This window comes from Scleropages formosus, chromosome 1 (genome assembly GCF_900964775.1).
Source record: "Scleropages formosus chromosome 1, fSclFor1.1, whole genome shotgun sequence".
NCBI classification, from domain to species: Eukaryota; Metazoa; Chordata; class Actinopteri; order Osteoglossiformes; family Osteoglossidae; genus Scleropages; species Scleropages formosus.
Genome location: NC_041806.1, coordinates 31,608,991 through 31,623,638, shown reverse-complemented (window position 1 = coordinate 31,623,638; position 14,648 = coordinate 31,608,991). Strand labels below are relative to the sequence as shown.

General features: G+C 43.7%; 2 protein-coding genes across 2 annotated transcripts; one reads left to right on the top strand and one right to left on the bottom strand.

Moving 5' to 3' along the window:
* Positions 1 to 1,405: 1,405 nt before the first annotated feature.
* On the bottom strand, positions 1,406 to 8,759 carry atp6v1d (ATPase H+ transporting V1 subunit D). The gene is made up of 9 exons (XM_018735070.2): positions 8,534 to 8,759; positions 4,509 to 4,626; positions 3,927 to 4,006; positions 3,747 to 3,814; positions 3,589 to 3,633; positions 3,313 to 3,416; positions 2,853 to 2,919; positions 2,271 to 2,349; positions 1,406 to 2,075 (listed from the first exon to the last, which is right to left on the bottom strand). Exons 1-9 carry the CDS (start codon positions 8,572 to 8,574, stop codon positions 1,931 to 1,933), a joined length of 747 nt encoding a protein of 248 aa, XP_018590586.1. The 5' UTR covers positions 8,575 to 8,759; the 3' UTR covers positions 1,406 to 1,930.
* A 475-nt stretch (positions 8,760 to 9,234) lies between these two features.
* Positions 9,235 to 13,566, top strand: eif2s1b (eukaryotic translation initiation factor 2, subunit 1 alpha b). The gene is made up of 8 exons (XM_018735082.2): positions 9,235 to 9,377; positions 10,368 to 10,610; positions 10,743 to 10,822; positions 10,984 to 11,135; positions 11,450 to 11,556; positions 12,680 to 12,777; positions 12,873 to 13,016; positions 13,204 to 13,566. Exons 2-8 carry the CDS (start codon positions 10,370 to 10,372, stop codon positions 13,327 to 13,329), a joined length of 948 nt encoding a protein of 315 aa, XP_018590598.2. The 5' UTR covers positions 9,235 to 9,377; positions 10,368 to 10,369; the 3' UTR covers positions 13,330 to 13,566.
* The last annotated feature ends 1,082 nt before the right edge of the window (positions 13,567 to 14,648 follow it).

Here is a 14,648-nt window from a genome sequence, read left to right as displayed (position 1 = left end):
TGCTCTGTACATCATAGCTTACCATCTTCTCCTTCCCTTATCCTCCAGTCATGTGAGAGGGAAAGTCCACTGAGGTTGCAGAGTCTACTGCCAGAACTCAATGGCTAGAACAAGTTTGGGTTCTTTACCTCTTGACATGTGCTCATTCAGGTAGACATTGACACCATGGGCAATTTGGAGTCACCAGTTCACCTGAAACATGTCTTTAGAGAGTGACAGGAAACCAGAGCATCAAGGAAACCCAGGTGCAATTAACAATGTTAACTTGGAAACTGACAACGCACAGTGGCACAGCAGGTAAGGCAGGTGCCTCACAGCTCTCAAACTGTGCGTTTGGAGTTTGGTTTGAATCCGGTTCAGTTCGTGCAGGGTTTCTATGTTCATCACCTGGGTTTTCTCTGGGTGGTCTATTTTCCTCCCACAGTTCATATTTCGGGTGCATTGGTGACTCTAAAGTGCCACTAGTGGGCGTGAGACTGCCTTGTGATAGCTGCTATCCTGTCTCATGCCCTGTGCTTCATGGAAAGGCTCTGGACCCCTGTGACCGTGCGCTGGACAAACAGTTGTTGATAGTGGATGGATGAATAATCTGGAAACTTTCTTCAAAGAAATGTGCAACACAAACATTACGGGAGGAGCCCGTGTATGTACGTACGTACGTACATTTAGCTAAAACCGACAGAACCGTTTGTTTTTGTACGAAGCCAGCGTTGAAGTAGAAAAATTGCATCCAAGCGCCCCACGCTGCGAGCACCCTGTGAAAGCACGGGCAACCGGAATGTTAAAACTTTGAGCTAAATTTATATTTAATGTTGTACTGTAGGGATCGTCTAGAATTGTTCCCCCATGTGTAAATTTGTGAATCATAATTTAAAATTAATGTTTGAACATAATAGTTGCAGTGAGGATATTTTAAAATGGTCTTTTGTAGATGCATATTTCATACAAAGGAAAGACATTATGCAGTATGTACCTGCCATAATGAATTTTTGCTACATCTTGTTGGGTTAATTTTGACAACTACTCGACTGAAATGCTTTGGGAGATACTGTGTTTTGGACAGTAAACATTATGGTACAGTACATGGCCTAAAAAGCCTTTTATCTGAATGCAGTATCTAATGTGGAGGACCGAAAAGCTGCTGGCAAAGGGCCACACTGTTGTGGTTTGTGCTCAACACCTGTACTCAGTTGCTTTGTTGAAATAATTAATTTTTGCAGAAACTCTAAAGGATGCACTGATCTATATCCTGTGAGAGTCGGACACTTGGAGCTGTTGGCTACTGACCAGGGAAGAGAGAGGCCGTGCTGAAGGCTGGGCAGCCCTCTTTGAAACCTGTCGCATGGTGCTATATATGCAATCCAAATTCCGCTATCTTCTAATGAAAAACGAGAGGTTGGTTAAATTTGTGTTCATTAAGCATTTATTTGGATTTAGAAGTATTCTGAAACAACAGGAGAAAAGGTGTTCCAGTCCGTAGGATGTGTCTGTTAGCGCTCAGCGGCATCAGACACCACAAAAACTCACAAAAAAATGCTGCTCTCGGTACAGAGCGACACGAACGGCATGCAATGACAACCTTTGAGGAATCCTGCTTATTCGCTCATGACAGCTTCTTTTCAACTCACTCCTCAATAAACGCTGTCCTAGTACTGCTCTTTGGTCCCTGCTCTGCATTACTTACATTAACAGACAACTGACATTTAGGAAGGGAAAGACTGAGTTCTGCAAAATAACACATTTTGTTTTCAATAGACTAACACTTTGAACTTCATTACTGAAAATCATTTTAACTAAAATCACCAACAAGAACACAAATGTCAAAATTAGTTTTAAATTTTGTTTCGCACAACACGGGCATGTCCTCAGAGACCTGGATTAATTGTAATAAATAATTTACACAGCTACACCAGACAAGGGGACAGGTTGGTCACTCAAACAGAAGGTCCTCATCAGTCTCCTCCATCAGCAGATTCACGGGCTCGGCCATGGGGCCCAGCTCGGCCAGGCGTCGTGCAATCTCCTTTTCTGACTTCTCCTTCAGCTGCTTCTTCTTCTCTTGGATCTTCTTCAGCCTTGGAAGAGACGCGAAAAGAATAAGGTCAGCCGAGCAGGAGGGGGTCCCTCCATCCAAATTTTTCCTACTCCTTCTGGTCAGCATGAGTTCCACAAGGGTGACAATGACCACAAAAGTCAAGGTCTTAATTGCTATGTATCTGAATAAAGACAAAGAGTGAAATGTGGGTGCAGCCCAGCAAGGATTCGATCACCTGTAGAACTCCTCTCTCTCCCTCTCGTCCAGCTCGGTGATGATGTAGGACAAGGTGCGCTCGATCCGTGGAATAATTACTGTGGACAGACAGTCATGCGCTGTGACCCCTGTCTTTATTCAGCACAGCACATTTTTTCCATTTACTGTTTAATCTGATTACCTTTCTTTTCCTTATAAAGTTGATACTGATACATTGCTGCTTTGCATGACCCCTGTAGTAATGGTCATTATTCTTGTATAAAATATTAAAATGAATGTATAAAATGATTATGATTTACACATCCAATTGTACTTACCTACTTGGTTTAATGAATGCAACTTGGGGTTCACTTTTTTTTTTTTACACCTGCACTACTTCTGTATTTCTACTACACATGATTTCCTCTAAAGCAACATATGGAATTGGTCATTTTACATCTTATGTCGGATGACATTAAATAGCAATTTAGCGGTAAAACTAAGGGACAGAAGGGGTTCACATACTTCCAGGTGCCACTGTACTTACTTTTGCACCTGTGTCACCTTGTTGAGAAGGGCGCTATATGAAAATAATGTGTTCCACATGGAGTTCAGAGCTTACCGTGCTCAATGGCATTGACACGGCGGTTAGTGATTTTGATGGCCTCATCCAGAGTGACAAATGAGGTCTGAAATGTTCACCCAGGAGAGAAAAGTCAGACATTAAGTATCTGTCCATTCCTCCACAAATCACTGTAGTCTTAGTGACTAAACTATTTACAGCATGCTAAGAAAAGGTTTCATTTTTTTTTTTTTTTAAACATTTTTTAGACATTGACAAATAAAATGAGAGCAAAGAGGACTTGTGCTTTTTTTTTTTAAACACCTGATGTAAAAGTAAAATGACCACGTAACAGGTGAAAACAGGTGAAACACCATTGTACTGAACAAGCCCTCTATTAAAAAAGTATATACTGTATTTTCATAACCCTTTCCAGCATTTTTCATTGTATGAGACCCTGTTACAGGAGGGCTGAGTACTTAATACCTGTGCAGTCAGAAGGATCAATGGCGCCCCGTACCTGCAAAGAGGCCAATTCTACGAGCAGCTCCACAGCCTTGGCGTAATTCCTCTTGAGCTTGGCCAACTGCTCCCCTCCTCTGGCCAAGCCGGTGAGCTCATAGCCTGAGGACAGAGGACACTAGGCTCATCGGAATGAAAGTGCGTAAAAACAGACGATTAAAACGGTTCAAAAAATGTGAAAAGTTTGATTTTTTTTATTTAAATTTTCTACACGGTGCCATGGACTGAAAGACTTCCTCTAGGATTTGGAGAGAAGTAAGTCTGAAGAGCTTACTGTCGCCTCCTTCTTGGTAGTGTTCGAACACTGGTAGAGTAACGCCTGAGAAGAGAACAGGTAAATACGCTGGTATGAGCTCAGGCGGTGACAGCCACCATGCTGCCGCTGGCAATTTATCTGCAATGGAAGGTGCAGAGTGAAGGGGACTGCATCACCTGCCACGTTGTCCTTTTTGGCACGAACCTTCACCTGGGCTTTGTTCACGTTCTGGATCACAGTGGTACTGAGAAGAGATCACGTCGAGAGAAGTTAGGCCACGATGGCGTGAAGGACCTCCAGCGAGGGTATGTCTACGTGAGGGATCATTGAAGGGATGTTACTAAACCCCACCACACCTGAAGTCTCCAGCTGCAAACTTGGCCTCTGCCAAGGAAAAGGCCGCCTCCCTCATCACCTCCCCCATCAAAGTCTTGGTCTGCGGAGAAACAGAAATCTCCTACCTAGCCGTTTCCGAAAGAAACGCAGTACTTTGGTGTCCTCAGTACCCCACACACACACACACACACACTCTTGCTGACTGAAACCGCTTGTCCCAGTGGGGTTGCGGCGAAAAGGAGCCTAACCCAGCAACACAGGGCGCAAGGCCGGAGGGGGAGGGGACACACCCAGGATGGGATGCCAGTCCATAGCAAGGCACCCCAAGCGGAACTTGAACCCCAGACCCACCGAAGAGCAGGCACAGGCCAAACCCACCACGCCCCCCTTCTCTCAGTACCATTACAACATAAATTAGCACAGCGTATCACTATCAGAAGATGGTGGGGGTCTGGGTGCAGTCCATCTCTGCGTGGGATTAACAAGTCTTACATTCTTTTGTACCTGTAAAGATACTGCACCCATTCGAACACAGCGATACACCTAGCAGGAGCCTTGTGTACTCCAGTCGTACCGTGGTGCCCGTGATTTTCAGCACGCACCTCTATAATCTTGCGGAGGATCTGACGGAAGCGCATGGACAAGGCATCTGCTTTCTTCTTCAGTAGATTTCTGCCAGTCTGAGCTCCTTTCAGTCGCGCTTTCATGATGGTCTGAGCCCTACAAGGAAGTGAGAGGCAGTGTTGTGTTGCTGATAGGTCTCTAACTGGTGGACAGGCGCATGGATTCGGATTCAAATGACGGCTGCAAAATGAATTCATTTTGGAACGGAACCACCTAAACAGTGGTAATACAACAGGTTTGTTCTAGAGTGCAGGAAGCTCATTGTACATTTCACGTAGGGCAGCTGGTAGCATAGTGGTCAGCACTACTGTATTTACATTTATTTATTTAGCAGACGCTTTTCTCCAAAGCAACTTCCAATGAACTCTATGTAGTGTTACCAGCCCACACACCTTATTCACCAAGGTGACTTACACTGCTAGACACACTACTTACAATGGGTCACTCATCCATACATCAGTGGAACACACTCTCTGTCACTCACACACTGTGGGTGAACCTGAACAGCATGTCTTTGGACTGTGGGAGGAAACCAGAGCACCCCAAGGAAACCCACACAGACACGAGGATGACATGCAAACTCCACACAGACCGAGGAGGGATCGAACCCACGTCCTCTTGCACCACCCAGGCCCTGTGAGACAGCAGTGCTACTCACTATACCACCATGTCACCCCATGGTCCGGATCTCAGGTTTGCAAGTTCGAATCCCACCTCCAGCTGTAGTACCCTTGAGCAAAGCACATACCCTCAATTGCTCCAGTAAAATTACCCAGATGTATAAATGGGTAAGTACACACACACACACACACACACACACACACACACACACACACACACACACACACACACACACACACACTTTCAGAACCACTTGTCCCTTACAGGGTCACGGGGAACCAGAGCCTACCCGGCAACACAGGGCATAAGGCCAGAGGGGGAAGGGGACACACCCAGGACAGGACGCCAGTCCGTCGCAAGGCACCCCAAGCGGGACTCAAACCCCAGACCCACCAGAGAGCAGGACTGCGGTCCAACCCACTGCGCCACCGCACCCCTTAAATGGGTAAGTAATTCTAGTTTAACATTGTAAATGGCTTTGGAGAAAAGCATCAGTTAATTGAACAAATGTAATTTTCTTCACTGATCTGACAATAGAAATACCCAGTAGTGAAATGCTTTTCAAAAGGCATTAATAGGTACAAACTTATAAAACCATGATTAAGATCCTGCAGGTTTAGAGGTCACAGCATGACTATTAGTTAGTGACTAGTGGTTACTAGTGATCTCACACCACAATATTCATACTCTTTGCTACATTTATTGAATTTGGTGAGAAAAGGGAAGCACTTAAGAAAAGCAGACAGCTGATGGCCTGACAGTTAATTATTTCTGTGAAAGCCACTATTAAATCTTCATGCTGACTTGAAGTGGACTTCTGCCAAGAAAAACCCTGACGAAAACACAGCTGCACAGGCAAATCTGTAAAAGTGACCAGTTGCGAATCCCTTCTCTCCATGTTCCTTCCTTCATGTGATGCTGCAGATATACCTGTGCATTATGCCAAAATTAAAACTAAAAGCTAATATGAAATGGCTGAAAATTAAAATACATTATTTCCACCATTTACATTTATTCATTTAGCAGATGGTTTTCTCCAAAGCGACATACCTCAACAAAAATACAATTTGTGCATTGCATTAAGAGAAAGAGACATAGCTGCAGAAATGTGACTCAAATAAACCAAGTTTATTACCTACCACTTGCTGCACCGAGGTTCAACGTTCAAGTAGTTGCATAAAACGCAGGATAGATGAATCCTGATCACCTTCCTACCAATTTTTTTTTTTTAATAATAAGGTACACAAACAAATAATCCCATACAATACAGGAGTAGCAGCTGTGTAAAGGCTTATCTGGGCATGATCATAAAGTTATGATTAATGAAGATTTACACGATACATGAGCTTGAAAGATCTTGGGCGAAGTGAGTCCGGAAAAGGTGAGTTTTCAGACCCTTCTTGAATGTAGACAGAGTTTCTGCAGTTCTGAGTGAGAGGGGAAGGTCCTTCCACCACAACGGACCCAGAACCGAGAACCTCCGTGCTTTACTTTTCGTGCACGAGACCGCCAATCGAGCAGAAGTAGACGGGCGAAGGGGTCTGGCTGGGGTGTAGCGGTTGATCAAGTCCTGTAAATAGCTATTTAATGTTCAGTGATGATTATTGCCCAAAAAATGTGCAGCATTAAACATCTTTTTATTAATCAGACTCTCGGCAACACCAGCCAGAACCACCGTAGAGCTCCTTCACTACTGAAGAGAAAAACTCATCCTTGAGAACAGACAAGTGAATAAAATACAATTAAAAATAAAGCAAAAATGTTTCTTCAAAAATCTGAAGCTCAGATGTATGTAACAAGAGGACCCAGAATAAAAGTCAAACAAAAGAAGGAAATCTAACCCTTCGCTGCCTTCTTTACTAAACTGTGGTTCATCCCCAGGAGTATTTTGAATCTCCTCTAGAAATTATAATTTAGGCATTTTTTTTTTGGAACCGCTTGTCCCTTACAGGGTCACGGGGAACCGGAGCCAACCCGGCAACACAGGGCGCAAGGCCGGAGGGGGAGGGGACACACCCAGGACGGGACGCCAGTCCGTCGCAAGGCACCCCAAGCGGGACTCGAACCCCAGACCCACCGGAGAGCAGGACTGTGGTCCAACCCACTGCGCCACCGCGCCCCCTAATTTAGGCATTCATTGCTTAAAATCTTGCTCATCATGCACCAGGAAAAGTGTTTTCGGTAGTTTATAGTTATCATTATTTTAAGAAACTTCTGCTGGTGTAATGTACACTGGTAATACGGAGATATGATACAAATTGACTTTACTCCAGCATGTGGACCCAGATCTGTCCTGTTGGTGTCATGCGCTCTTTGCGTTCTTCTTGGAGAAAAGCAGCTGCTAAATGAGTAAACATAAGTGTAAATGCCGACAGTCCTCTTCCCCTAAATAAACTGCTGACGGTGACACAAATGAGGAAGCCGCATGACACTGTGTCACCGCACCGCAATAATTCTCACCATATACTTCTTCCACTTGGAAAATTACCACGGCATCCTGCTCGTTGTTCTTACGCGGAGAAACCGAGAGAACAGAAGAGACACTTTAATGGAGACCAGGAAGGTCCATTTGTTCAGGAAAGCATCGGCGGACAGGCGGGACGTGCTTTTGTCACAGGCCCACGGGAGTCTCCGCGTGCCGTCACAGTGAGGAGCGCACGGCACGCACCCTCCTGCCTGCCTCTCCACTGCACTGACTTCCGCTACACCTTCTGGAATGTGGGACACGTGTCCTCGATCCATGTAGCTACTGTGCTGAAACAACAGCAGAAAACGAGGCAGATTCACAGCAGAAAGGAAGGTACATGGGGAGGGAAGAAGACAGACTGATGCACTGTAATCACACAATCGTGCCCTATGACACATGCAGTAGGTGCAGGTGCCTATGGGAACATGATCATGTGTCAACGATGCACACGTGATTCTCTCTCTCTCTCTCTCTCTCACACTCACACACACAGAGAAAGACAGATCGAGCTGACAGCAAACACCCCCCCCCCCCCCCCATTGTCACGGCCTCGCATCTAAACACGCTTCCTTTCTTCTTGCCCACCGCTTGTGACCCACCAAGCAATCTGCGCCGAAACGTAAAAGGGATATGCAGTACTGACCACTCCGAACAAAACCCTTATGAACATCGTGCGTGACGTCACAGCACAGCCGCTGCGGACGGACAGACCCCGCTCTACGGGCGATTGGCAACGGGAACATCGTGTAGCGGGGCCATCATCGGGACACAGCGTATAACTTGAAAACCTCCGGGAGGTTCATTCTCCACTGTATATTTATCAGCAAACTCAGATTAAATCTAGAAATATGCTAAATTATATTCGACACTACGCTAAGACATGACGACGGAGCCCCACGCGCTGCTGGTACTCACATTCGAGAGGGGAAAATATCGATCCTGTCTTTTCCGGACATGATCCTTTTCGCAGCTGTAACCGCTCGTCTTCCGTCTGTTTTCAAAGTTCTCCGGCGCGATGCCTGTTTTATAAGAAGCGCCGCGCTTAGTGTAAAAGATGATGAGAGATTTTCTGCTGTCAAACCCGGAGCCCGACAGTCAGCTGATAGCCGGTCACGTGACTTAAGGTTCCGCGGTTTTGCGCGTGTCATAACTGCGCGGGAACTGCGCAGACCTGCGAATCGCGTCAGTGTTTAATGCAGGGGTGTCGCTTATTTGTCGTATTAAATGTATCAGTTTACGCACTTTAAAAACGGGGAAAAGATTATTATGCGTGTTTGGTTGTCAGTTTCGTTGGCAAGAAGAATACGTTTGCTAAACGAACTCCTTAAAAATTGCAGTTTCTTCTCTCCAACTACGTAATTTCTTAATATGGAACATGATGTACATTTTAAGGTATTTATTTTTGCCTTAGAACTGTTACACGTGACATTTATATCCAGCATCACTGTTTACAAATTTAAATCGCTTTATTCAAATCCGTGTCACAGAGTACAATACAGTACAGTACTGCACTGTATATTTTTCTCGTCCCCTCTAGAGGTCGCCACCGAATTCCAGTCGGAGATATCCATTTATTCACCTTTTCACAGTGACTCGTGCCGGTTGGTCTTCCGGGTCAAGGGTCGTATGTTCTTGTGCACTGATGAAATAGAAAGCCGTGGAAACTAGGCTCTTCGTCTTTTGCCGGAAAGAGGCTGTAAAAGTGTTTTAATACGAAGGCGAAGTTTCTCTTTATTCAGATTTGAAAACCTTATTATAGGTGGGTAAGGGTCGCTGGAAAGAAAATAAATTAATATGATGGGGAGAAACAAGCACTTAGGTGTCCACCTTGCTTGCCAAGCTGCTTGGTCGCTAGCTTAACAGCATGTGATGTGAGCTCATAGTTAGCTAGCGTAGCTATCTGGGTGGCTAACCCCCCCCCCCCCCCCCCAGCTAACAGGGATTTTGGGGAAAAAAATCATTAGAAATGAATATGTGTGTCAAATTCTGCATGTGTGCTTTTTTAGAATAAAACTAAAAAGCTTTTACAGAGCTCGACGTCACAGGTTTTGAAATACATTTAATTAAGTTGTGCTATCTGTGGTAGGAGTGACAGTCAGTGTAACAGGTCAGGATGCTTGTTCTTAGCGTACCAGTTGAACTGTTTACCTGCACAGGATCAACTATTCTTGCTAAAATTCTGTCCACAAATGTTCAAGTTCTGATACACCCAGAGCCACTGCAAGGTCTGGCAGAGTAGATAAGATGTCTTTGTAACTGTAAGAATACGTGTTAAATATTTATTTTTGTGTAAACATTTATTTAATGTATTCTTTGAAGTTGAAGCCAGATTTCGAAGGGCAAAAAAAGATATGAGCACTGGCAGTTATTCGTAAGCTCAGTTTCCAAAGATGATAAAAAATATGCTTAGGTTGCAAAGATGTTCCATCACAACTTGTGTTTTCTGATTAACAACATGTGGGACTCGGGTACACTATTGTAAAGAGTAGGTGACGTTATTTGGATCTAATTCCTTTTTTATGTAGTTAAGTAAAGTGTTCTAAGTTTCCTTTTGGTATGGTTACAACAACTAAATATGGCAAGTAATAATACAGAAGTGTAATCTTTGATTTCATTAAACTAGTTCCATTTATTAACCAATTCATGCTTATAAGCATTTCTCTCTGACTTATCTTACCTTTCCTCCCCAATACCTGGCTGATGGTGGGCTACCGCATTTCTCTGCACCGGTGATGATACCTGTGTCCAGTGATGCCGGGGCTCAGCTGTAGGTTCTACCAGCACCGGTTCCCAGAGGTGGATGATGTGGTGATGGTCAATGTACGCTCCATTGCTGAGATGGGCGCCTACGTCAGCCTGCTGGAGTACAACAACATTGAGGGCATGATCCTCCTGAGTGAGCTGTCTCGCCGACGTATCCGCTCCATAAACAAGCTCATCCGCATCGGCCGAAATGAGTGTGTAGTTGTTATCCGAGTGGATAAGGAGAAGGGTAAGAAGAGGCTTCAGTTGGTTTACTTCTATGCGTATCTTTGTTGTTTCCAACTTCTGTGATGTTTCGTGTAGCGTTTTTAATTTGTGTTGTTTCTTACTGCTGTCGCTTGACATTGGCGGTTTTCCACAGGTTACATTGACTTATCAAAAAGACGAGTGTCACCCGAAGAAGCAATTAAGTGTGAAGACAAATTCACCAAATCCAAAACTGTGAGAAGATATGCCTTCTTTTTCAGTGTGTGCATTAGAGATTTGAAAGAGTCATATGTCATAGAAAGAGTCATAGGAAAGAAAGGATAAAGTATGGTGTGCTAACAGAATTAAAATTCAGCCACAGGGCTGTATTCAACTGAGTAGTGATGTTTTTACAGGTTTACAGCATCCTAAGGCATGTGGCAGAGGTGCTGGAATACAGTAAAGACGAGCAGCTGGAGAGTCTGTTTCAGCGCACTGCCTGGGTCTTCGATGAGAAGTACAAACGTCCAGGATATGGGGCCTATGATGTCTTCAAGCAGGCAGTTTCGTGAGTATTGCTGCTTACCGGGGAATTTGGCACATGAGGATGCTAAAGACATGCAGTAAATGTTAATGTTTCATTTATGTACGTGTGTGTGTGTGTGTGTGTGTGTGTGTGTGTGTGTGTGTGTCTGTGTGTATAGCCATTTATTGTTGTCTCTGTTGTTTTCTCAACCACACGTTGTTGCTAAACAGTCCGGAAAGTCTTTAAAAAAGTGTATACAGTAATGTATTAAATTTGGGTTTATTTCTTTATATAATTACCCTTCACATGCCAGATCAGCTCATTTCCGTATATTGATGTCCCATTCTTCCATTCAGGGATCCATCCATTCTTGATGGCCTTGAACTGACAGAGGAGGAGAGGAATGTCCTTATTGACAACATCAACAGACGGCTCACACCACAGGCTGTTAAGATCAGAGCAGGTAGGAAGCCACACGCAGGTACACACATTCACACACTAAGCACAATTTAGTCAGTTGATCTTCTAATTGTTGGATTTGCAATCACAACCCTGGAGCTGTGATGAACCAGCACTACTAACAAAGCCTGTGTGCTTAGTTAAAGGAAATTCATAAGCACAGTGCACTCTCAATTATCCAGGTTGGGTGAGGCGAAGGGGGTGCACAGATAATTCGAAACATATACTTTATTTTACCATTAAAAATTGATTGTCCCCTGCTCTTTGTTTGAAAGGTGTAGCACCACTTTCAGTCTCTTGTCACCTCTTCCAGCTTTCTTTTGAGTATGTTAGAAGCTTGTTGGACAGCAGTACATAACTCTTTTTCAGATGTCCTTCTTTTGGGGTTTTTTTTTTCCCCCTCTCAGTTAAGTGAAACTTTTTTTAATAATGAGTTCAACTTTCTTCTGTTTTTTCAGCCATTTTTTGAGGTCAATGTATGTAAGTTGTTGCAGATAGAGCGGTGCACTTAGACAACATTCCACACTACAGTAACTATATGCCAACTGGAAATCGTCCATGTATTCCATGTATCGTCCATGCAGACAGTGGTTGTGAATTTACTGATTTTGCACGAATATGTACAAATGACAGCATTTGCTTTACATCTACTCATTTAGCTGATGCTGTTCTCCAAAGTGACCTACAATGTTAAGCTGCTTACAGTTATTTATCTATTTATACAGCTGGGTAATTTTCCTTGAGCAATTTGGGGTAAGTACCTTTCTCACAGGTACTACAGCTGGAAGTGGGAATCGAACTTGCAACCTTTGGCTCCAAAGGCAGCAGCTCTAACTACTACACTACCAGCTGCCCTTTAATCAGATTTATGCACGTACTCTTGGTACATAGCCATATACATTGTTTCCTATTCAGTCCATAGTCATTACATTGCAATTGATGATCATGCACTGATAATCAACAATCCAGATAATGTACATGTGGAAAATGTAGCTATGACTAATGACATATTGCTTCTTGATCTGTTGTAAAACTACATTCTTGTCATTGTAAAAATGATGTTGTATTAATGCTTTTCGGAGCCTTGATCAGGTGGCTTATCTTCATTCTTTTTGTCTTTCTTGCAGACATCGAGGTGGCTTGCTATGGCTACGAGGGAATTGATGCTGTAAAGGATGCCCTGAGGGCAGGGTTGAACTGCTCCACAGAGGCCATGCCAATCAAGGTGAGCAGAGCTGGACATCTCGGGTCCTTTTCTAATGCGCGTTCCAACTTTTTTGACCATGTGCCATTTGACCGTGTACCTGTGTATCCCTGCAGATCAATCTAATTGCACCACCGCGCTATGTAATGACCACCACCACACTGGAGCGTACTGAAGGCCTCTCCGTGCTCCACCAGGCCATGGCTGCCATAAAGGAAAAGATTGAGGAGAAGAGAGGAGTCTTCAATGTTCAGATGGAGGTGAGCAGCAGTAGATCAGGCAAAGTGAGGTGAAACATACAGAACCTTGTTGAAGACAGTTCACAAGATACGGTAACACTCCCTAGACGTTTAACTTAGTAGGATCTAAATGAGAGCTTGGCTTTCCAAGCGAGCACTTTGTTCTGCTCATCTGCAATCACATGTATCCCTGTGCTGCTGCCCACAGCCAAAAGTGGTGACGGACACGGATGAGACAGAGCTAGCAAGGCAGCTCGAGCGACTCGAACGTGAGAATGCGGAGGTGGATGGGGACGATGACACGGAGGAGATGGAGGCGAAGACGGAAGACTAGTGACCAGACCAAAGCAAGGATGGGGAGAGGGAGTGAGAGACAGACAGATCTGGCCACATCAACACAGCCTGACAAACAAAATAGTCTCAAACCATACACAAGCAGACTTAATATTTCACACACCAGCAGGGCAAAAGGCAAGTTGCTTTGAACAGACAACAAGCAACTCAGAAACAAGTTTGTACATGAGGCAAGTTTTTGAATGATATGACTGAAAGCATCGGGGAGAGAGAACTTCTAATAAAAACGAACTGAGATTTAATGTAAATCATTGCATATCAGTATATGAGGAAAAGTAATTTAGATGTTTATTATAACAATTTGACTTAACACTTGACAAACTTGGACTTTGTACATTGAGCTCCCATAAGCAGTGGCCTTTTCTTTCTTGCAATGGTAAATGATACCAAAAGTTCTTAGTCATCTTGAAAGTGTACTTCAGCCATTCAGCCTGGTCAAAGAAAAGAGGGGTGGCACAAGCTGTAGTGTTTGTACACCCCCAACCATATTTGGGTCACTTTTACGCTGTACTACTTCTGTTCAGTTTTGTGGTTGCAGGATTGTTCTGCTTCAGCTCCCACGGAACAAATAAAACTGTGGAAGTTTTGCTTATTTTATACTAAATTTTTGGCAGACTGAAAAAGTAGCACAACTTTAAACTGGATTTGTACCCATGGTAAGTCCTTTATTGTTTGCCTTTATGAATGGCATTAATTGGTCAAACTTCAGAGACGGGAGGGAGAAAAATATGTAAAGTTAGATTAAACTTTGTCAGATGATGCTGTAGTACCTCAGCGGGTTAATTTTTGCTAAGCTTTGAAGACATCTGTTCATCTTTGTATCTGGGAGATGGCAACACTCTGCTCCATTTGTCACACTAAACCATGGCTTACAGCTTAAAACTAGAGGGTCACTCTCCTTGCCTTTTGACTGCTAACTTCTAAATCATCAGGAATATTGTGCAAAGGAAGCACTTAGTTTCAAAAAATAAATTTAAATGTTTATAGTAAGGTAGATCAGAAATTAGTTGCTAAATTTGGAAAATCACAGTGAAACTCTAGACTGTTTCTGCTTGCCTAATATATGTTTTGGAACAGGTCTCGGACAAACTGCTTTCACGTTCCAAAACAAACGTGTTGAGTCGAACTGCAAGCCTCAACATAAATTTCTCCCTAAATGTGATTCTAAACACTTGTGTCCCGTAAGCTGTATGCTGGTGGCAAAAGTTTCTCTAACTTTTTCTAAATTTTTGCAATTATTTGATTGGCCCAATGACTTAAACATTTTAATACAGGGCAATGCATGGGTAATAGACAGAT